Raw genomic sequence first — 22,509 nt, forward strand, 5'->3', positions numbered from 1 at the left:
CTTAAGTGCTTATCATGGTATTAAATACTCTTGTAACATTACCCTCTAAATTTTTTGTTTCATTTTCTTTAAAATCTATATGAAATCTTTAATCAGAGTGTTCAACAAATGGTAGGCAAAAAAAAAAAATCAATTTTATATGATGCATTTTGGGAATTGAATTGAAACCAATGCTCACAAATAAATAGGAAGACCATGAAATGTATCCCTATGAAATTAAAGGGAAGACTGAACAAATTAAATGATGAGAACTCAAATGGTCTACAAGATTTAATTGTGAAATTCCATAATTGTGTTTTGAAATATGCAGACTAATAAGAAACATCTTTTGATGGAGTTTATATTTTTAATTGGATAAATTGATATTCTAGCTCAGAGTAAAGTTGAACTGAGAAAGCCTGCAGCATCTAAGTTTAGCACAACATTGAAACTAATCATAAATACGTGATGAGGTTTTTTTAATTTCAGAAATTTAATTTATATGTATTTGAGTTTTGTTTATTGATAATAGTCTCCATGGAGGAAAAAAATATATACAAAGAGCCCAAACCACTACCTTTAAGAACATTTAGGTTAAGTATTAATATATTTTATTAATAAAAATTCAAACTGAGGATATTTTCCATTTAGTAAAATTGCTGTGAACTTAATAAATTTACCAAGTAACTTAACATCTGAGGGAGACTAACAGGTATCAACAATTTACAATTTACCAACCCTAAAATGCAGTTTAGAAAAATATAAAAAATATATAATCATAAAAAATACTTTTCTCAGAAAAGTATCTGTGAGAGACAGATATAGCTAAGAAATTATTTAAAGTACATGGAAATGAATGTATATTTTTTAAATATTCAAATAACATAAACTTTTTACTTTAATCACAGATACAAGAATTCTTTAGAAAGCATGTGTTTTTTTTAGTTTATTTATTTATTTTGAAAGAGAGAGTGAGAGTCAGTGGGGTAGGAGCAGAGAGAGGGAGAGAGAAAGAATCCCAAGCAGGCTCTGCGCTATCAGCGCAGAGCCCTATGTGGAGCTTGAATTCAGGAACCGTGAGATCATGACCTGAGCTGTAGGTGAATGCTTAAGTGAATGAGCCACCAAGGTACCCTGAAAGCATGTAATTTTTGAAAGTAGTGTTTGAATATAATTATTAATGTAGATTGTAGGTCCACAGATAAAGTAAGACCATTTAATTGGTCAATAATCAACATTTGAAAAATTATGTAATTTTAATTATTTTCAGTACCTTTTTTATTCTAAAAAAGACCTGGTTTGGGTGACCCCCCTCCTTGCCAAATTTCCCTCTACAAATTAACAAGTTCTTCTGATTTTTCTGTCTCTTAAGAGTATAATTTTTCTCGCAGTCACGTGGACTTAAAATCTTGCTATAAACGATTTCTATCTCTGTTTTACAAAAACCATTCTCTTGGGAGGATAGAGAATGAGTTAGAGGGAAATGATGAAGTTTGAACCTATTCAGGTACAATAGGATATGGATGGGTAGGAGATATAAGAGAAGACTGATCATTTGGCTATGAGATTAATGAGAAAATGGTAGAATGTGTAAGATGACTCCCACTTACAGACATGAGTACCCGAGTTGATAGTGGGGCTGTTAACTATCATAGGGACCTCAAGAGAAGAAGGAAACTTCGGAGGGAAGATAATAAGATGGTCTGGGGACATGTTGAGTTTAAGGTATCTGTGGGACATCCAAGGGAGTTATCCAGTATGAAGTCGGATAGGTAGAGCAGGTGCTCCAAAACACAGGTTGTAGCAGAGGACATGGATAGAAATTAATTTGACCAAGAGGAAGATTAAGAAAATGAGTAAAGGACACAGCTGTGGTGTCCAACATAGCACTGGGAAAGGAACAGGGCTCCAATAGGCAATGGTTTGGCCTCTTGAGAAGGGAGAACCCAAGATTAATGCCAAGTGTAACAGGTTGGCGGGAAGACTTGACATCTGGCAATTGTGAGGTTCTAATAACTGTAGGAGGAATTTAGGCCTAGCTTAGACAGGAAATGGTCCAAGAAATATCTTATCATTTGGAACTTTCAGATTCAAATTCAATAAATTAAACTTCCAAGGTATAATGCTCTTTAGTATAGTTTTACACTGTAACTTTTATTCTAATACTTTTCTACAAACTTAGTATTATTATTTCTTTTTACTATAACTTTTTTTTCAGAGTTTTACTTTGTACAGGGGCACATTGATTAGTATAGAGTGGACTTTAAAAAATATTATTATTATTATTATTATTATTATTATTATTATTATTATTTTATTGTTAAGGAATCCACTTCTGTGACTACACCCGACTCTAGATCTTCTGGTTATGAGCACTGTATTCTCTTCCTGCCTCAGCTGAAAACCCAGACTCATGAAGTCCCAATCCCTGTCTCCCTAGGGATGGATGCCAAAGCCAACCATATAGGAGGCTTTTTCAGAGGAGAACACAACTTTGTCTTCCCAGAAGACAAACCCTCTGCTTTGCTTTACGAGGCAGTTATGAACCCCAAACCACAGACAGGTTGGGACCTGAGCAGGCCTCAGTGTAGAGTGGACTTTTTTTAATGTCTTGTCAAGAACATTAGTTTTATTAAATAATTTGATGCATAGACCTCTCCTAGAAATTTGACTATTCATTGAATCAGCCCAAAAAAATCTCTTTTGATGTCACTCTTAGAATATGTTTGTCAGGGGCGCCTGGGTGGCGCAGTCGGTTAAGCGTCCAACTTCAGCCAGGTCACGATCTCGCGGTCCGTGAGTTCGAGCCCCGCGTCGGGCTCTGGGCTGATGGCTCAGAGCCTGGAGCCTGTTTCCGATTCTGTGTCTCCCTCTCTCTCTGCCCCTCCCCCATTCATGCTCTGTCTCTCTCTGTCCCAAAAATAAATAAACGTTGAAAAAAAAAAAAAATTAGAATCTGTTTGTCAATAATATCCATGGATAAAATTTTAACTTTTTTTACATTTTATTTTTACTTCCTAGCATTTTCTTTAAAAAAAATTATATCAAAAATGTATTCTGGGGGCATCTGGCTATATCAATCGGTAGAGCATGTGACGCTTAATCTCAGGGTTGTGAGTTCAAGCCCTAAATTGGGTATGGAGCCTACTTTAAAAAAATAATAATAAAAAGAATGTATTCTTATGTTTAGACTTAAGTTAGTGATTAAAACACCTAATTTAAGTAGTTTTCCTCCTATAAGGTATGCCTTCACATATGTCTTATGTGTTCATTGTGGTCCATTAGCTTTGATATATGATTTACTTTTAGTAGAAAAATGCTAGGTTCTTTCATCACAATTACAGTCATTGATCTGATAATCCCGTGAGTCAATCTACACAAAACAAGAAGCTCATATCAAACTCCTGGCAGGTTTAGTTAAAATTAAAATGCATGCTCAACTGTAGAGATTGTCAAGTGTGGAAATAATATTTGTCCAGCTGGACAGCTTTCTTTTGTAGTTGCTAAATGAAAGTTGAGATTCTGTCTGCTCCTTGAAAGCTTCTGTGTCATGAAGGTAATTTGGACTGTTTGTGGTTTGACAGGGATTATTAAAATCAGATGAAGTGAAGGGAAGCAAGTGTGAGAAAGCAAAATTGACACTGACACTCTCTATTATTTGCAGCTTGGATCATGATGACGATGTTGATATGATAGATTCACTGTTGAGATATGTTAAGCAGCAAATAAAGTAAAAAGCGAGTATAGTGATGGATTTTCAGATTTAACATGAAGAAATCCTATATGTACTTTCACTGATTGCTTTTTAAATAGATTTTCAGGTCATTTCATATGAATCCGCTTTAACCAACAACAAATTATACTTGTATTGTACTATAGAATTAAAACATATTCTGCAAAGGCAATAAAACAGAAGATTAAATATTAGAGAAATGGATCACATGACTAAAATAATAGAAGTTTAAAACTAGAAGGGTCCTTAGAGACACTTTTTATCTAATTTCCTTTTTTTCATAAATGGAAACTGGAAAGGGTTTTAAGTTACCACATTTAAATTTTATTTGATAGCTTAAATGTTAAATCCTGATTTTTCACAAGTATATTTTCTTACCTCTTCACAATTTTTAAAAAATGGTTTAAGTTGTTAAAAAGCATTTAAAAGATGATTTAAGCCACAATTTTCTTTGTTTGACGATAATAAATGTTATAATTATATGTGGCCTATAAACAATATTATATACATTGATGAAGTAAATGTGTTCCATAAATATGATTTCTTCTGCAAACATCCTTAGCAGAGGGAGTTTATAGCCAGGAGGCTATTTCAAGTTGTTAATCAAGGACAGTTATGGTAGAAAAATATAATTAAATATGAAGAACTATATATAAAAGAAGATAAAAAGCCTGGGTTGTCCTATGCATTGTACAAAACCTACAGTGGTATTTAAGCACGGTAATGAATTGTCTGATTTGGTTTTTAAAACAATAAGTTGAATGCCAATATGCAAGTTGGAACCCAACTGAGTGTCCTACAATTCAGTTTAATTCAATTCTGACACTGTCTGGGGTTAACACAAACCCACAAAGTTAATGGCTCAGTCCTGCAAGGCTGTCCCCACTTTATGTGAGAACATCAAGTGACACCTCTCCAGGGGATGTCTACTTCCACCCTGCTGACTACAAATTTGAGGGTTCCCACAGTCCCCTCTTCAGGTTCAATAGGTCATTAGACTGACGCACAGAACTTAGTAAAATGCTGCAGTTCTGGTTACAATATTTTTAGAAAGTTTACAACTCAGAAATGGCCACATGGAAGAGATGCATAGGACAAAGTAAGGAAGGAACTAGGGGAGACAAGGAGCAATGACCAAATATATATTTCTTATGAAGGCACAAGATGTGAATCTTGGAGGCCAGATAGGAGGTTTTTCTGTTTTTTTTCAGCAATAAATAATGCCATAGGTAGGACACTGGAAGCACATAGAGGGAGAAGTCAAATTTGAGAGCATTTGGTTACCATTTACTATATTAGGGGAAAAAAAGGTCAAAGAATTTAGTGACCATTTAAGGCAGAGTTTAGCAAACTTTTTCTGTTAAAGGCCAGATAGTAAATATTTTGGGATTTATGGACTACATGTGGCCACTGTAGCATATCCTTTTTGTTTGTTTTTATTTTTACAACTCTTGAGAAATGTAAAAACCATTCATAGTTGGCTGGTCAAAGAAAAAACAGATTGTGCTCTAGTTTAGTGACACCTGATTTAAGTTAATAGGGCAAGGAAAAGGAATGATATTAGGTAGATAGTGACCCTGTAATCTAGGAAGAGAAGGCAGTGTAAGGAAAAGATTTTGAATTATATTTTGGACATGTTGAGTTTAAGAGACCTTTGAACCAGCAATGTTGAATTGCCAAATAAGTGTTTGGAATAGTTTTTGGGGTTTTGGAGGACAAACTAGGTTTAGAGATACAGACTTTAAATTTTCAGCATAGAGATAATAGATGCATGAGGTTACTCAATAAAAAAAAAAAAAAGTGTAGAATAAGGATTGAAATGGATTGAAAGGGAAAGGGAGGAAAATTTTCTATATTTCCCTTTCCGAGTCAGGCAAGGGGAATAAGGATATTTGGGAAGACTACAACATGAGACCTAATAGGAATAGATTTTTTTTTTACGATCCAAGGAGAATGAAATCCAGTGAATAAAAATAAAATTTTTGAAAATTAAAATACTTTTATCTGGTAAAATTACATAAAAAGAAGCAATAGCTTTGAATGAAGAATGCATAGGGAAGTAATTAAAATGAGAAGTAAATTCTAGAGAAAACCTTGTGGTGAATATCAGTGTTTAATGCCAGAGATGAGAGAGGAGCCAATAAATATGTTTATTAGTTTAATAAAATAGTCTGGTTAATTGAAGCAAAGAAAAAAATAGTGGCTGTTTCTCAGTAGAACAGGGAGAAAATTTATTGTGTATATCTGACAGAACCAAACCAAAACAAACCCAAAAAAACTATCTTTATGAACTTTCAGTCCCAGAAGGACAGAAACTAGGCAATTCTAGGGCCTCAGCCAAAAAAATCTATGCACCTTCACTTGGGAGGCTGGATTTAACTTGGATGGTGTACCTCCAAGTAGTTCCCTATTCCTGCCTTCATTCCAACTTTCAGAATTTATTTACATCTGATGGTTCAGTTTGGGTCAGATGTCTAGCTTGGATCAGGTAGTTATGACCAGGAAAGCTGGGTATGCTAGCATAGAAATTGACCACCATTTCCTATCCATATATTGTCTGTCAGCTTAAAGAAAGAAATTTTAGCTGGTTGGCTACCTAATTTGGGGACTCCTACTGGGAGCCTGTGAATACATATGTAAGAGGCAAGGAAAGAACTAGTACTTTGTACCAGTACTTGTACTTTGGAAGATTGACAAGAGAGGAGACAACTTCTCCTCTCTTACAGAAGGAGTAGCTGTCAGTACCAAACTAGTGCAGAGATTAAGTATGATAGAAATTGAAAAATATTTAGTCACTTTCAGTGTAAGGACAGAGACAGAAATCAGATTGCTCTGAGTTGAGAAGTAAATGAGAGATGAGATAAAAGATTAGGGATTATGGACGCTGTTTGCTGAAATTGGGCTATGAATGGAAGGGGGCCCTAGGGAAGGTTTTGTTTCTACAAAGCAAGAAAGTGGAACATCTTTATAGTCAGCTGAAAGGGATATTGATGATACAGGACTAGTTAATGATAACTGATGGAGCAAAGTCCTAGAAGACATAACAGGGTATTTCAGTGGATAGAGTTATTCATGAAATTAATGTTAGGTTAATAATATTCCAAAATTTAGGAGAACAATATCACATTAATATGAATTGCTAATTAACACTATTAACAGCATTTTAGGAGAAATTCTAAAACCCTTGGAACATACTGTAAGACCTACATCCTTTAGGGGTGCCTGGGTGCTCAGTCTGTTGAGCCTCCAGCTCTTGGTTTTGGCTCAGGTCATGATCTCACAATTCGTGAGTTTCAGCCCTGTGTTGGATTCTTCGCTGCCAGTGCAGACCCTGCTTAGGATTCTCTCTCTCCCTCTTTCTCCCATCCCCTGCTCTCTTTCTCTCTCAAAAATACATAAATAAATAGACCTAAAAAAAAAAAAAAAGACCTACGTTCTTTAGAAGCACCAATTTAGATAGAAAGTGCATACTAAGTTTAAATCATTCTCACCTAGTTATTAAAAGAAAATTCCTTAAAAATGTAATGGACGCATTTTATAAGCAATGTTTGTTATTCCTAGTTGAGAGATAATACAATTGCCTTTTTAAAAGTATCCCATAACTTAAACTTTCTACTAATGCAGATGTACTACTTTCCAAATTAATAAAGCTTTTACTGTGCTTGAAATTTCATTAGTTAATCCTTAACCCTATGATTTGTGATTGTATTTAGGTCTAATCTAAAAATAGAAAATTTTATAATTCTTAAGTCCTGTGAAATGCATGAGTGCTAAATTATAAAAGAATGTGGAGATTAAAATTTCACATTATCTGGGTTTCACCGTTGTGTTAAAGCAAGAGATGGCTAGGATTGCATATTGAAGATTATAGAGTTATTAAAATGAAAATATTTTCTACAAAGAGAAATACATTGAAAAATAAAGAAAGCGATGTCAGATTTGGTGAGTAAAACATATGACAGTTAATTCTGTTTGCTTGTCAAGCTACAATAGTGTATTCTGACTGATCCTGTCAATTTCTGCTTCATACACGCACATATTTAAATTACTAATAGAGGAGTTACAATGAAGTATTTTATATTTTAACAAGGCGGATTTTAATAGCCATAGTATGTTACTATGTGTATTTATTGGATGTATATTAATATTCTCATGCATTTAATTATAATAATCAGAATTTCCACAATTATTAATAGAAACTATAGCAGTCTGTGGTGGAAGTCCTAATACATAGATGAGAGTTGAGAAAATAAATGGAATGGAATATCAAGTTCTGTATTTCCTAATGTAAGAGTTTCACGCATAAGGAATCTTAAATGACTATCAACAAATTGAGATCCATCCTAGTTGTCTCTCAATCTTTGGAGAGGCTAAAACATTAAAATTTCAACTTCCAGTAATTGATGAAAAGAAATAAATTTCTAGTGACTTTGAAATATCGTAAGGGGAAGATCTAGCCTTAAAAAATTTATTTTTGGAAACTTATAGTGATTTTAGGGATAGCTGTCAAATACATATGCAGTAAATAAGTCAATACATATAAGATGTAAAATAGTAATTTGTTTTTTCTTTTAAGTAGAAGTCTACACAGAGAGGCAGTTTATAGCATTGTGATTAAGGACTCTGAATCCCAGCTTTGCCACTTCATATGTAAGGGATCTTGGGCAACTCACAAACTTCTCTGTGCCTCAGTTTCTATATCTTTAATATGGAGATTATAATAATACCTGACCCATAGAATCATGGTAAGGATTAAATGAGTTCATATATAGGGGCACCTGGGTGGCGCAGTCGGTTAAGCGTCCGACTTCAGCCAGGTCACGATCTCTCGGTCCGTAAGTTCGAGCCCCGCGTCAGGCTCTGGGCTGATGGCTCAGAGCCTGGAGCCTGTTTCCAATTCTGTGTCTCCCTCTCTCTCTGCCCCTCGCCCGTTCATGCTCTGTCTCTCTCTGTCCCCCAAAAAATAAATAAACGTTGAAAAAAAAATTAAAAATAAATAAATAAATAAATAAATGAGTTCATATATATAAAATACTTAGAACAATGCATGGCCCATATAATGCTATATAAAAGTTAGCTGTAATTATCATAAAAATAACTATTCAGCCATCATACTTTTAATCCATGTCTTAATGAATGAATTTACTGAACTACATAAAATTTTCAAGATTTATTGAAAGTTAAATTTTGCATTATATAATATTGGCAAGACTTTGTGAATGATCCAGAGAACTACTTTGTGACTAGATATGGATGGAGAAGTAAAAATGAGCCCGACTGGAATAAAAGGCTGGTCAGAATTTAAGAAAGATGACCTGGGGGCACCTGGGTGGCTCAGTCAGTTGGGCATCTGACTCTTGATCTCAGCTCTGGTCTTGATCTTGGGGTCTTGAGTTCAGGACCCACATGGAGCTTACTTTAAAAAAAAAAAAAAAAAGATGACCTAGTCAAAGTTTATTTTCACTCTGCTACTTTTATTAAACCAACAACTCAACCTGAACCAGCAATACAACAAATAATACAAAGAATATAAAGAATACAAAGAATAATAGGTCAGGGACACATGATGTCTGTGAAGGTATGTCACCCTGTTCCTTGTGGAGGCATAATGTCCAAGGTCAGTTGATCTCACACATCATTTGTTGAGTGAAGAGTGTGCCAAGTCAGAGAAGCCCAGAAACATGCACTCGCTGCTTCTTAGTATATTTTAGGAAGCTAGGGGGTGGTGGGTAAAACATTAGTACTGGGTATCTACCTATTACCATGAAAGAGTATCTTGCTGCCTCACATTTCCTCTTTTCTCATATTTCTTGCTCAACTATAGATTCCACATAAGCTTTTTCTTTTCTTTTTCTTTTTTTAGAGAGAGTGAGCAAGAGAGCACAAGTGGGGAAGAGGGAGAGCATATTAAGAGGGAGAGAATCTTAAGTGGGTTCCATGCTCAGCACAGAGCCTGATGAGGTGCTCAATCCCATGACCCTGGGGTCATGACCTGAGCCGAAATTAAGAGCCAGCAGCTCAACCAACCGAGCCACCCAGATGCCCCAGATTCTGCATAAGCCTTTCATGTAACAGTCCTGGGAAAGGGCAAAGGAAATCATTTAAAATGGCTTTGAGTGCATGATATAAGAAAAATGATGGTATTAATGAATAAAGTACTCCATTGGAAGAGTTAATGGGCGGCCCCCCCCCCCCGGAGTTAGAAATATGTCCTACGCCTTCCGTTCCTTAAAGAATACAACAAATTTATAGCCAGAGGAAATCTCAGAGCCTAATAAATCCATCCATCTCATTTTATAAATGAGGAATGTGAGCTCTCCCTCTTGAGAGATCAAGTGTCTTACTCAAAGTCATTAACAGAATGAGGATCTGAACTCAAACCTACTGATTCTTTGATTCAATGGTGTTTAGAGTTAAATGTGTTTTAGTATAGTGTAACATTTTGAAATTTGTTTAATTAAATGTGGAACATAAATTTTTAATTAATGAAAACATTTCCTTACCATGCTGATTAAAAGTGTTTTTTTTAGGCTAGACAGTAGGACTTCAGGTAAAGTAGAGGTGGTAGACACATTAAGTCCACAGTTTGGGCTGAGAATCTCAGGCATCTGACCTTTCTCACTGGGCTTTTCCACAGAGGAGAAATCACATGGTCCTACAGTTTCTGCTTTACTAACTCATTTTCAGTGTAGATTTCTTCCCACTGGTTGGGTTTTCTTTTTTCACTTTTTTAAAAGTGTATAGTTGAGAAAAGTGTATGCATAAGAAAACATGCATTTGTTTGGTTACACAAAAAAAATGACACTCTGGATTTTTATTCTTGAAGAAACAGAAAAAAAAAAAGGATAAAATGAGGATTCTAATCATATGTGTTTAAATAATGAAAAAGAGACCCTAGGTTAGAAAGTATTGTTTTAAAATATGGTAAAAGACAAGATTCCGAAATTACTTTCGTGGACTTTCTTTTGATCACATGAGGTTTGATTTTTTTTATTGCTTTATTTTAATGTTTTCTGGCTGTGCTTATAATATGTACATATTTTATTGTAGTCACTGTTCTTAGGAATTTATAGCTCAACTGCTATAATTTGCCTATGGCTGAAACTTGATCTACAGATGTTTGGCTCAGATATAATTCTTCAAACATTACTCATTTTTAAAAGGCAATAATTAATATTAGATTGGCTGTTAATACTTGTTTGAAATATTAAGCACTGGTTTTTTAATCTTATGCCAAAAATGATCAGAAACATTACAGGAGAATGAATATTTAAAAATAGTACTGTGGAATGACAATTTCAAAAAGAAAGCATACTTTAAAAAGTTTCAGCTCCCATTTTTGATTAATCTTGGATTAGGTTAAGCTACACAGCTTCACAGTCTCTTCCTTTTTCCACCTATAATTTTTTAAATATTTTAAAATTTATTTTGAGAGAGAGAGAGCACAAGTGAGTAGGCTCAGGGTAGAGAGAGAGAAAGGGAGAGAAAGAGAATCCCAAGGAGGTTCTGCACTGTCAGCACAGAGCCCAATGTGGGACTCAAACTCACAAACTGGGAGATCATGACCTGAGCCAAAATCAAGAGTTGGATGCTCACCCAGCTGAGCCACCCAGGCGCCCCTCCCCCTAAATTTTTTAAAGGTTGGTCTATGTTTCTGAAATACCACTGAGGTATTTGTCAAGTTACATTAGTCCCTTAATAATTCACTTTTTTGTTGTTGAGGTCCTACTTAGTTATGTCTTACTTAGAGAATAGAGTGCTCTTTCTACTGGCTCCCTTGTTTATTGTCTTATGTTTTTACTGTCTCTGCTCCTTTAGAGGAGAGACTGTCATTCTCCCTTTCATGATACCCTCATGATGCCCCGGCACAGTGTCACACGGTGGACCTGCAGAGTGCTTGAAAGGACATGGGAGGTCTGGTGTCTGTGCTCATGCCCATTCAGTCCTTTTTTGTCACCACATTCCTGCAGGGATCACTGCCATTCCATTGAGAAAACCTTTAAATTCACACTTTGTAGCATCACTTACACAGGCTACTCTCCCTTTTTAATTTATTTCTTCTGTTGGTCCTGTGCATCTCTATTTGTTCAGGTTAATTTTCTCATCCTATTTGTTCTGTTTTGCCAATCAAGTTTTCTCTCTTATCCTTGCTCTCTCTTTACCTATAAATGTCATTCTTGCTTCTCTTGTCTTTCATGACCATGGAACCATATCTTAAATACAGAAGCATCATAGATCTATGGTGGTCACATGAAAATTCTGAACCATCATCATTCTGGTACCCTGTTGTTACCAAGTGGCACTTCTTTAATGTATTATTTGTATTTATTGATTAACTTATCTACTGAGGTTAGATAGAGAAAAATCACACAACTCTGTATCGGGAATCCTTTAAAATGATGTCACCAACCCCATCTGAATGCTCAACTTGTTTCAGCCCATTATTGTTTTACTCCATTTCAATGAAAGACATAACATACATTTAATACCAACATAGCACAGAACAGCACATTTTCCTTTAACAGCATTTGCAAGCACAAATACCACAAAATAGTACAAAAAGTTTAGTGAAATGGTAGTCAAGAGATATTTAGGATTATGTAAGTTTTGAATTTGATTTTGAGAGTAATGATGAATTCAAATTGGCAAGAGAGGTGTTAAGGTTCGAAGAGGTTTCAAATGAAGACAAAATGTAAGATCAAAAGCTCCATGAGAGCAGGCATAATTTCTTTTTAAAGTATTTGTCTTCATTAGATATGTTTTAACAAAAAGGAAAAACACAGGCCCAAAAAGGTGTCGCTCAGACCAAGTTCCCAAACTGGAGCTTAATATCCAATCTAATTGCATTTTCACCTTCCACCAGAAATATGGCCTTACCTAGTTATTCAGGAAATTTTCCTTTCCATCAATGCCACTAAGTCTGCCACTTGAGTCCTCTCTATCCTCTAGAGAAAGATGAGGTATTCTGCATGATAAGACCTCATACTTTTTCCCCTAGAAAACAGCCTTGTCTGGAACAACACACTGCTTTTGTAAATGATTCTTATGTCCCCACCCTCCTCTATAAAAACCCTTCCTTTTTCACACCTTCCGGGAGTGCCTCTCTTTTTGCTAAAGTGCTGCCTGACTCATGAATAGTTTAGCAAAGCCAATTAGATCTTCACATTCACTTGGTTGAATTTTGCTTTTTAACGTGTTTAAAAGTACTCACTGCAAAAATATAGGAAAATGCTAAGTATAAAGAAAATAAATATCAACAGTAGTCAAAATATCCAGGGATAGCCATTTTATTTTATTTATTTATTTTTTTATTTAAAAAAAATTTTTTAACGTTTATTTGTTTTTGAGACAGAGAGAGACAGAGCATGAACGGGGGAGGGAGACACAGAATCTGAAACATGCTCCAGGCTCTGAGCACAGAGCCTGACGCGGGGCTTGAAATCACGAAGCTCGAGATCATCACCCCAGCCGAAGTCGGACGCTTAACCGACTGAGCCACCCAGGCGCCCCCAGGGATAACCATTTTAGCATATTGGTTAATATTTCCACAAAACTATGGGGCGCCTGGCGGCTCAGCTGGTTAAACATCCCACTCTTTGTTCCAGCTCAGGTCATGATCTCAGGGTTTGTGAGACTGATGTCCGCATCCGGCTGTGTGCTAACAATGCCGAGCCTGCTCCGGATTCTCTCTCTCCCTCTCTCTCTTCCCTTCTGCTCATGCATGTGTGTGCACACACAGTCTCTCTCAAAAATATATAATCTTTAAAAAAATATTTCTGGGGCGGCGGAGTGGCTCAGTTGGTTGAGCGTCCGACTTCAGCTCAGGTCGTGATCTCGTGGTCCTTGAGTTCGATCCCAGAGTCGGGCTCTGTGCTGACAGCTCAGAGCCTGGAGCCTGTTTCAGATTCTGTGCCTCCCTCTCTCTCTGACACTACCCCGTTCATGCTCTGTCTCTCTCTGTCTCAAAAATAAATAAAAATGTTTAAAAAAAAATTTCTGCAAAACTACTCTGTATGCAGTAAGTGATTCATTTCTCAAGAGATGAGGCAGTCTTAAAATTTAGAACCAAATAGATCCAGTTCAAATTCTACTTCTAACAGTAAGTAGCTGCTACATGGGCATGTTAGTTAATGTCTCTGGACCCAGGTTCCTTCCCCTATAAATGAGGGTAATAACTATTTTGTAGAAATATGATAATTAAGGAAGATGACGTATATGTTTGTACACAGTAGATATATAACAAGTCGTATTGCTATTTTGCTGTTATATTTAAACTGATCTCTATGCCTATTTTCTTATGTTTTAAATATGTAGAATCTGAGCTTATGAGACTTTCTAGTATTGATAAGACAAGTCTTAGCAGAGTATTGATATATAACTGGTTCTGTTAGAGAAGCTAGTTCCAAAGTGTTTACTAAGTTTGAGCTTTCTACAGACCCTCAGCTGATCAAATTTTTTCACTGCAAAAGCGAAGTTTTATTTTCTTGCAACAGTTTTTGAATGAGTCATCATCTGAAGAGTTGAACTACCCAAAATGATCCAAAAACATGCAAATACAGAAGCTGAATTCATTATTAGTAATATTGGCCATTGGATTTAGAAATGACTAGGGAGGTAAGAAGATCTCAGACTCTGCTTATATGGAAAAACTGAGGTTTTGGTACCCTAAAGATATATAATTTCTGGTGAATATATGGTGTTCTATACCTTTTACTGCAAAATATTTTAAAAAGAGGATCTAAATACATGAGAATTTATGTATTTTAGAATGACATTTCTGTGATTATTCTGTATCGGGACTAATTGAGTTTACAAATGACAAACCTTGTGAAGCCACCGACTTTTATATTAAAATGTTTTAGTTGGATGTTTCCCTTTTAAAATAAAATCTGTGCAAAAAATAAAAGCTTTATCCCAAGACTACCTCCTTGAAGTTCCAGATGATGCCTGTGTGAAATTCAGCTATTTTGTTTTGGATAATGAATTAGCTGAATTTGTTGCAATTAAATAACTAAAGATGAGGAAGTCCATTAGTGTTGTAGCCTCTGCAAAACTTTTTAGACAATTTGTCAAGTATTTTGGGTTTATCTGAAATAAAACCACATTCCCCAATCCTTTTTCTTGTTAATATTTATTCCGTGTATATTTCTTATAATTTAAATTTCTCACTTCATTTATACCTTTAGTCATTATGTACTTTATAAGCACTACTTTATATCCAAAAATAACATATCCTTAAATAAAATAGATCACATTCTACCCCATCTCCATCATTTTTAGTCTGTTCCATTGCCCCGCTTTCTTGTATTCACAGCATTTCTCACCATGTGATCTTTTATAAAGTATACCTGCTTATGTGTTCTTAAATGAGATAAAAACTCCATGAGGGCAGAGACTTTGACTTGTTGCAATTGTATCCCCAGCTTCCACAGCAGTGCCTTTTACATATCAAACATTCAAGAATATATATGCACTGACTGAATGAATGATTTGATAGTGGGAAAATGCATGTCTCTCTAGGAAGAGTAGAATATGTAAGTTTTAGTCAGTTATAAGTACTTAGGTTGACAGAGGTGATAGAGGAATTCAAGGAAAATTCTGCCTTCTTCACATATAAATAAGGAGTATGGGATGACACTTTGAAATTTGGAAGTTACAATTTCCAGGTCAGTGTGTTGACAAGGATGGAGGGAAGGTGTTGAATTCTTGTTGCCGCCACCCTTGTTCACAGTGGTCTATGTGGTTTGGGATTGCCTTTGCAGCTCTTGGTTACAGTGAGAAGCAGCAGGATGCTTGCGTACTCTCTGAGGGGTGCGGTTTTGTTCAGCTTTCACACCATAGAGAAGTGTGAAAATCAGGTCACACCTCATGCAAATTAAATAACAAAGCACTCTATACCTAGTTTAACAATACCCTAGTTTTCTTACTGCTGTATTTCATTTTACCTATAAATGAGAATTATTATTTTTGGTTTAGGATCACAACTTGAGGTGTTTTTTTTTTTTCTTTATTTTTGAGGATGTGACATGCTTTTTATTCTTATTCCACAGAATGGATTGGGGTGATAAATATCCCCATACTTCTTTTGACCTACATTGTTTGTTAAATTCACTTCCTGGAGACTTGGAGTTTAAGCAGATCTTCAGTGACATTGATGAAAAGATAGAACAAAATGCTACAAGGTAAATATTGTTAATTATTATTTTTTTTTTAATTTTTTTTTCAACGTTTATTTATTTTTGGGACAGAGAGAGACAGAGCATGAACGGGGGAGGGGCAGAGAGAGAGGGAGACACAGAATCGGAAACAGGCTCCAGGCTCCGAGCCATCAGCCCAGAGCCCGACGCGGGGCTCGAACTCACGGACTGCGAGATCGTGACCTGGCTGAAGTCGGACGCTTAACCGACTGCGCCACCCAGGCGCCCCAATATTGTTAATTATTTAAAACTAGTTGGTTTCATGTTTCATTTACACAAACTTCACCTGGTCTAGTTTTAGTGTTTTCTACTCTTAGATCATTTTAGGTTTTCATATTATTAATTTTCCTGAAAAAAATTGATTAAACCCTCTTCCCTAGAATCTAACATTATTAGTACTTTAAGACTCAAGGGGTTCCTGGGTGGCTCAGTCCTTTAAGCGTCCGTCCGTCTTTGGCTCAGGTCATGATCTTGTGGTTCATGAGGTTCGAGTCCCACATCAGGCTCTGTGCTATCACTGTGGAGCCCGCCTACTAACCTCTGCTTCCCTGTCTCTGCCTTTCCCCACATGTGCAACACTCTCTCAAAAATAAATTTTAAAAAACTTTTTTAAGCAAATGTGACTCAAAAATTTAGGCACTGCCTTCAAATAGGTAAATTAAAGTTTATTGAATTTCTACTAATGTTTTCTTAGAGTTTGCCAATATTGATGACCTGGATTTTCATTAATATGTTTAGAGTTAAGCAGCTTCACTTGATAGAGAAGCACAGAAATTAAAAATTTCAAATTACAGTATTAAAATGGTAGTATAAGGCCATGCATTGCTTGAGTTGTTGAAAGAGACCAAAAAAAAATGTATTATTTTTATGTAACATTTGTCATTATAAGTCACCTTCCCACGTGGAAGGCCAGAGACTCCATAGAGAGTTGCTCTGCAAGATTAATCTTTATCACCTACTCCAAAAGTTAGTGCTACCAAACATTAGGAGTAATGGGACAGTTAAGCAGTTTGCCATTAGATGGAAGAGACTTTGTCTTTATATGTGTTTTGGGTCCTAGAATCAGTTCACCTATTGGGATCCTTTTGGTAAAAGGTTCTAATAATTCACCTCAGGTAGGTTATAAATATGCAAACCACAGTACAAATTTCTAATATAGAATGAGACATAGTATTTCCTTTTTTAAAATTTAAGGTATAGTTAATATTGAATTGTCCAAGAAACCGAACCAAGCAAGTGAAATGTTCCTATGATTTTTTCATGTTTTATATAAGAATGCAGTCTATTTTTTGTCATAACAAAGGGCATAAATAACTTAAATTCAGAAGAAAGCATATTTTGGGGGAATTATAATTAAAACCAAAATCTCCCATCCCAGACATTCCCTCTACAAAGGCAGAAGAGAATAAAAACACTCTGTTATTCAACAGGCGTTAAACCAGAATGCGTTGCATATCACAGGCTGTCTGCTAAGAGATTGGCAAGTCAGAGCTGGGCATCGCACCCCTTCATATAACCTGGTAGATGCAATCCGTAACAAACATGTTTTCAAGATAAACAGTAGCTAGTCCTCACGTAGAGGATTTGGCATGGCAGCATATTTTTTCACGCATAGTTCATCCTAATTTTACCTGTGTTAGAGGATACCTTCGTTAGCTAATTGTCTTTATCCTGAAGACAAACACACTTCTCATATCTTTAGGACAGAGTGATTTTGCAGATTGGAACAAAGCAACCACTGAAATTAGTCCTTGCCCTTCATCAGGAGCTAGAGCCAGGAGCCATTGCGCTTGGTGTTTGCATTTGGAAAAGATGGCTTCCAGGTTCTTGAGATAGTCCTGGTTGAGAAAGCTGACAAAAGATCTAATCTAGTCTTCTAAGGGATATATTTCAAAGAGATGAAAAAATACTTAAAATTATAAATTTCAAAGGTAAATAAGTAAAAGGAAGAGAGGGAAATCCATTCCCTTATTTTCAACAGAGAGAATTAAGCCTTTTATTTTTAATTTGCATTGCCCTTACAATATATATATATACGTATATACATACATCTATATGTGTGTATGTATATATATATGTGCATACACACATATGTGTATGTGTTTATGTATAGTTTTTTTAAAGATAGCATATATGTATGATTTAACCATACTATAGAGTGTGTATTATAATTTGTATATAAATATAAAGTAACTGTGTTAAACTTTAGTATAATTACATATTATGTAATTTGTATATTATATATTTGGATATTTTATGGCACAGTTTTTAACCCAAAGAAACTTATAAATGAAAATAGTATTAGCTTAAATATATTTGTAAGTAATTTATCTAAATTCCAGAGATGGTTATATTGAAACAAATTTTAAATAATTTTTAAAAGGTAACCTTTTTTCATAATAGCATTTAGGCTTTTTCAAAATAAAACAAATCACTGAACTCTGATGCTTTTGTTATAGAATGCTTCGTTTTTATTTGCTATACCATCTGTAGTTAATTTCCTGCCCTACCTGGTCAATAAGAAATCATGTTCAGAAGTAAAACAGTGATTAAAATATTGTATTTTGCATTCATAAGTTGTTATTTAGGTCAAAACTCATGTTATTAAAAAGGAAATATGACATGGAATATAAGGATATAATTTTTAAATTAAAAATATTTTATTGCCCATATATTAAAACAAACCTAGAACAGAACCACCTCAAGTGACCATTGATCTTCACAAGGGATAAAATAAGGGAGTAGCTATATGTGCTGTATGCTACATTTAGAATAAAGTCTATTTTTCATCAAATTCAATTATGTTTTTATTATACTCTAGAGAATAAACATAATAGTATAGGGTGTATATATTTTTTAGAATAAAATACTGAATAATAACCACGGCTCAGAAGAATGTAAATCATTTATGCACTCATTTATTGCCTTCTAACAGAATAGCTTTTAGAAAATTGTATGTCATGACGAATCAGTTATGCCACACTTACACTGCAGTAGTTGAATTACCCTTGGCATTTTTGTATTCTAACAGTTCTATTTATCTCTCAATGGTGTACATTGAATAAGTAATGAACGTCTGTATGATATGGGGTTACCAGATACTTTTTAAAGGAAAAAACACAAGTAATTCATTTTTAAATATGGTATTTTTCCTTACCCTTGAATTTTTAAAGTTGTGTTTCTAGCAGTGACCCTGAATTCTAAGTATAAAATCCTTCCCTCTTCTTAATATCATCAGGTTTTACGAGCCACAGGGTCTTTTGTTTCCCCAAAGCAGTGATTCACCAGAATGGACTAGAGTGCCCAGGGGTCAGTGAACCTTCACCTGCCCTTCAAGAGAGGCTGTCATTCTCTCAGGCCATTTTCTCTTCTACATCATCATTTCCATTCAAGTCAGAGCTAGGTGACTCTTAAGTCTGACCGTGGAAATCAGTGATCGCAAATTATTTACTTTTAACACATATCAGAATTGGTAACAAGAAGGTAAGTAACTTGCCAAAGAGGAATACTATGAATGTTGTACTCACATTAGTTCAGTAACTGAAAACTGCACGTCACTGAAATATTTTTTGAGCTAAATGGATCTTAATAGTTGAAAAAGATACTGAAGAGTAGAAGTTTTATTGCAATCACAAGAATATTTTTTTTCCTCTTAACTTTCAGTTGGATAGATACAATTTTATCATTAAAAGTTTATTTTACCTTTCTGTTTTCTAAACATAGAAGGTCTTTGTGTGTCCTTCAAGACCTAAGTTTTACCTACAAAAACAACAAGAAGTGTTATCATAGATAATATTTGCCTTAATCCAGGAGAGGCCTGCGGGGTGCAGAGCATTAACTTTAAATTGTGACAGGACATTAGATACATGGTTTCTGTAAACTTAGTCATGCTTATTTACAGAGGATACATATTCCATACATTACATTTATTTTCCACATAATGCTTAATTTTTTTATATTTATATATGAAGACTTGGGGGAAGTTTTCCACACGATGGCCTAAAGTTCTGAAAGAAATAACCAAAAGAAATCTTCAAATAAGCTGTCAACACTGGGCTTGTCATGATAGAACCACAAATCTGCCAGTGGACACACATGTTCACGTTAATGTATTTCATGGCCATAGCAAATCAGATAAAGTGAAAATTAGTCATTTCATAACACTGTACTATTACTATTTGTGGCAGTATTTTGGCACTTACTTAGGAATAAAAACGGGATACTAATATATACATACTCCTTTTTTAAGTTTAGTGTTTGTACTTCTCTCATGTGTTTCTCTATTCTCATGTATTCGTCTGACAGAATCTGTACCTCTTCTCCTAAATTACTCCACAAGACGAGGCTACATGGAAAGAAACCCAAAAGCTTTCCCCATCTATCCTTGAACCTAGAGTGAGACTTAAATAGGCATTTTCAGTTTCCCCCATCAGGGCTCTTGTCCTTCTCAGAATGAATAATGCCTCCAGGCAAACAGCATCCTGGGCCTCAGCTCTGTAACCTAAACTTTCCATGACTCCATTTACATTTGCTGCTTTTTAAATTTATCTGGTCCTCCTACTGAAGCTCTCAACCTAAAGTCTAGTGATGCGTGCAGGTAGAAGTGGAGATAGGCGAGAAGACAGGAAAGATGAGCCATGTTTCATGGTGGCTTGTGGACCTGCTTTCTTCCCTCGTTTTTTTCTCTGTTAGCTCCTTATTTGAATGTCTGTGGTTTTCCTAACTCTTTTCTGTGTTGTGTGCCTGCAATACTGCCCTTAGACCTCTGCTTTAGGTAAGGTAAAGTAGCTCATCAGATGATTAAGTGATCCTTTCAAGCAACACATGGGTTTTAAGTGTTTGACATTTTTAAAAAGTGTAACTTTTATTTTTATGTGTGTTAGCTTCACCTGCTCTTGGTCCAGAATGTATAAGGCAACAACGGATTTTTATTTGATGATTTCTTTTTATTTTTGTTAATGTTATTTTTGAGAGAGAGACAGAGACAGATAGAGTGTGAGCAGTAGAAGGGCAGAGAGAGACAGAGGGAGACATAGAATCTGAAGCAGGCTCCAGGCTCTGAGCTGTCAGCACAGAGCCCAATGCAGGGCTCGAATCCGTGAACCACGAGATCATGATCTGAGCAGAAGTTGGACACTTAACGGACTGAGCCACCCAGGTGCCCCAAATTTAAGATATTTTAAGGATTATTATTGTCATTATCTTTCCATGGGAAATAGCAGGAAGCAAGTGTCTGCTTGTTTGTAAGTTGTTATGATAACAAAAATAGAACAATAGTATACTAAATATCCATCCAACAACAAGATTGAGCCAACAATAGTTAGGCCCCTGTTTCTCAGGGAGAAAGGTAGTTAATTGGCCACTAGGAAGTAAGTCCTCTTGAGCTAAGAATCAGGGGTGCCTGATGAAGACCTGGCCCACCTCTGAGGGAAAGAATAGGACAGAGATACCAAAAGAGAACTGAGCCACGGTAATGAGATGTGACTGCTGTGGCTGGCTCATCTTTCCTGTTAGATCCATGCCCTGAGATCTAACCCAACCCTGCCAGTTTTCCCTGGAAAGTGCCTAGTCAGGGATTCAGCAGAGTCAACACTTTGTCTAAAAAGAGTCACTATCAGGGGCACCTGGCAGGATCAGTCAGAGGAACATGTGACTTGATCTTGGGGTCTTGAGTTCGAGCCCCATGTTGGGTGTAGAGTTTACTTACTTACTTACATAAACAAACAAAGAAACTTTTAAAAAAATAAAAAGAAGGACACCTGTGTGGCTCAGTCAGTTAAGCATCCAGCTCTTGATTTCAGCTCAGGTCATGATCTCGTCATTCGTGAGTTTCCAAGTTTGAGCCCTGCATCAGGTGCTGTGCTGACAGTGGAGCCTTCTTGGGATTCTGTCTCTCCCTCTCTCTCTGCCCCTCCCCTGCTCACTCTCACACACACACTCTCTCTCTCAAAATAAACAAACCTTAAAAATATATATTTTTAAAAAAATAAAGAGTCCCACTAACACAACACAGCCTTTGTTAATTACAGTCCTAATTTTAGAATGTCTAGACTAAATATTTTTCTTTGGGATGGTAAGGGAGCTGAGGGGTGGATCTGGGGGTTTGGAAACTGGGATTATTACTTCCTTCATCTCTACTTGAAAGACTTCAAGTGCTCAGGGCATCTGGGTGGCTCAGTCAGTTAAGCATCCAGCTCTTGGTTTTGGCTCAGGTCATGATACCACAGTTTGTGAGTTTGGCCCCGTGTCAGGCTCCATGCTGACATTGAAGAGCCTGCTTGGAATTCTTTCTCTCCCTCTCTCCCTCTGCCCCTCCCTTGCTCGCGCTCTCTTTTTCTCTCAAAATAAATAAATAAACATTAAAGACTTCAGCTGCTCAACACTGCCTTAAATAGTCCTGGCACAAAGTAGGCTAGAAGACAGTCGATTAGGCATCTATTGTGTTTGCTTTATCTTTAACTAGTGTGAGGCTAGATGAGTAGTATGTGATAGAAGATGCTGTCATCACATGCTAGTTTTCTTTTCCATTATGTATTTGAAAATACATACATGAGTATGACTCATGGAAGATTTCAGACAGCAGAGAAAGGCATATATGAG

The 22,509-nt window shown here is 35.9% G+C and overlaps 1 protein-coding gene across 4 annotated transcripts in view; it reads left to right on the forward strand.

The window, feature by feature from the left end:
• The window catches only part of KIAA0825 (KIAA0825 ortholog), a 391,857-nt gene that overhangs the window by 31,441 nt on the left and 337,907 nt on the right, over positions 1-22,509 (forward strand). For all 4 annotated transcript variants that reach the window (XM_040448484.1, XM_040448497.1, XM_040448491.1 and 1 more), the window contains one exon: positions 15,763-15,894. In XM_040448484.1, coding sequence (XP_040304418.1) covers positions 15,764-15,894 — 131 coding nt within the window. In that variant the 5' untranslated portion in view covers position 15,763. The remainder of the gene's footprint in view (positions 1-15,762; positions 15,895-22,509) is intronic.

This window comes from Herpailurus yagouaroundi, unplaced genomic scaffold (genome assembly GCF_014898765.1).
Source record: "Herpailurus yagouaroundi ecotype Mexico unplaced genomic scaffold, PumYag 29, whole genome shotgun sequence".
Taxonomy (NCBI): domain Eukaryota; kingdom Metazoa; phylum Chordata; class Mammalia; order Carnivora; family Felidae; genus Herpailurus; species Herpailurus yagouaroundi.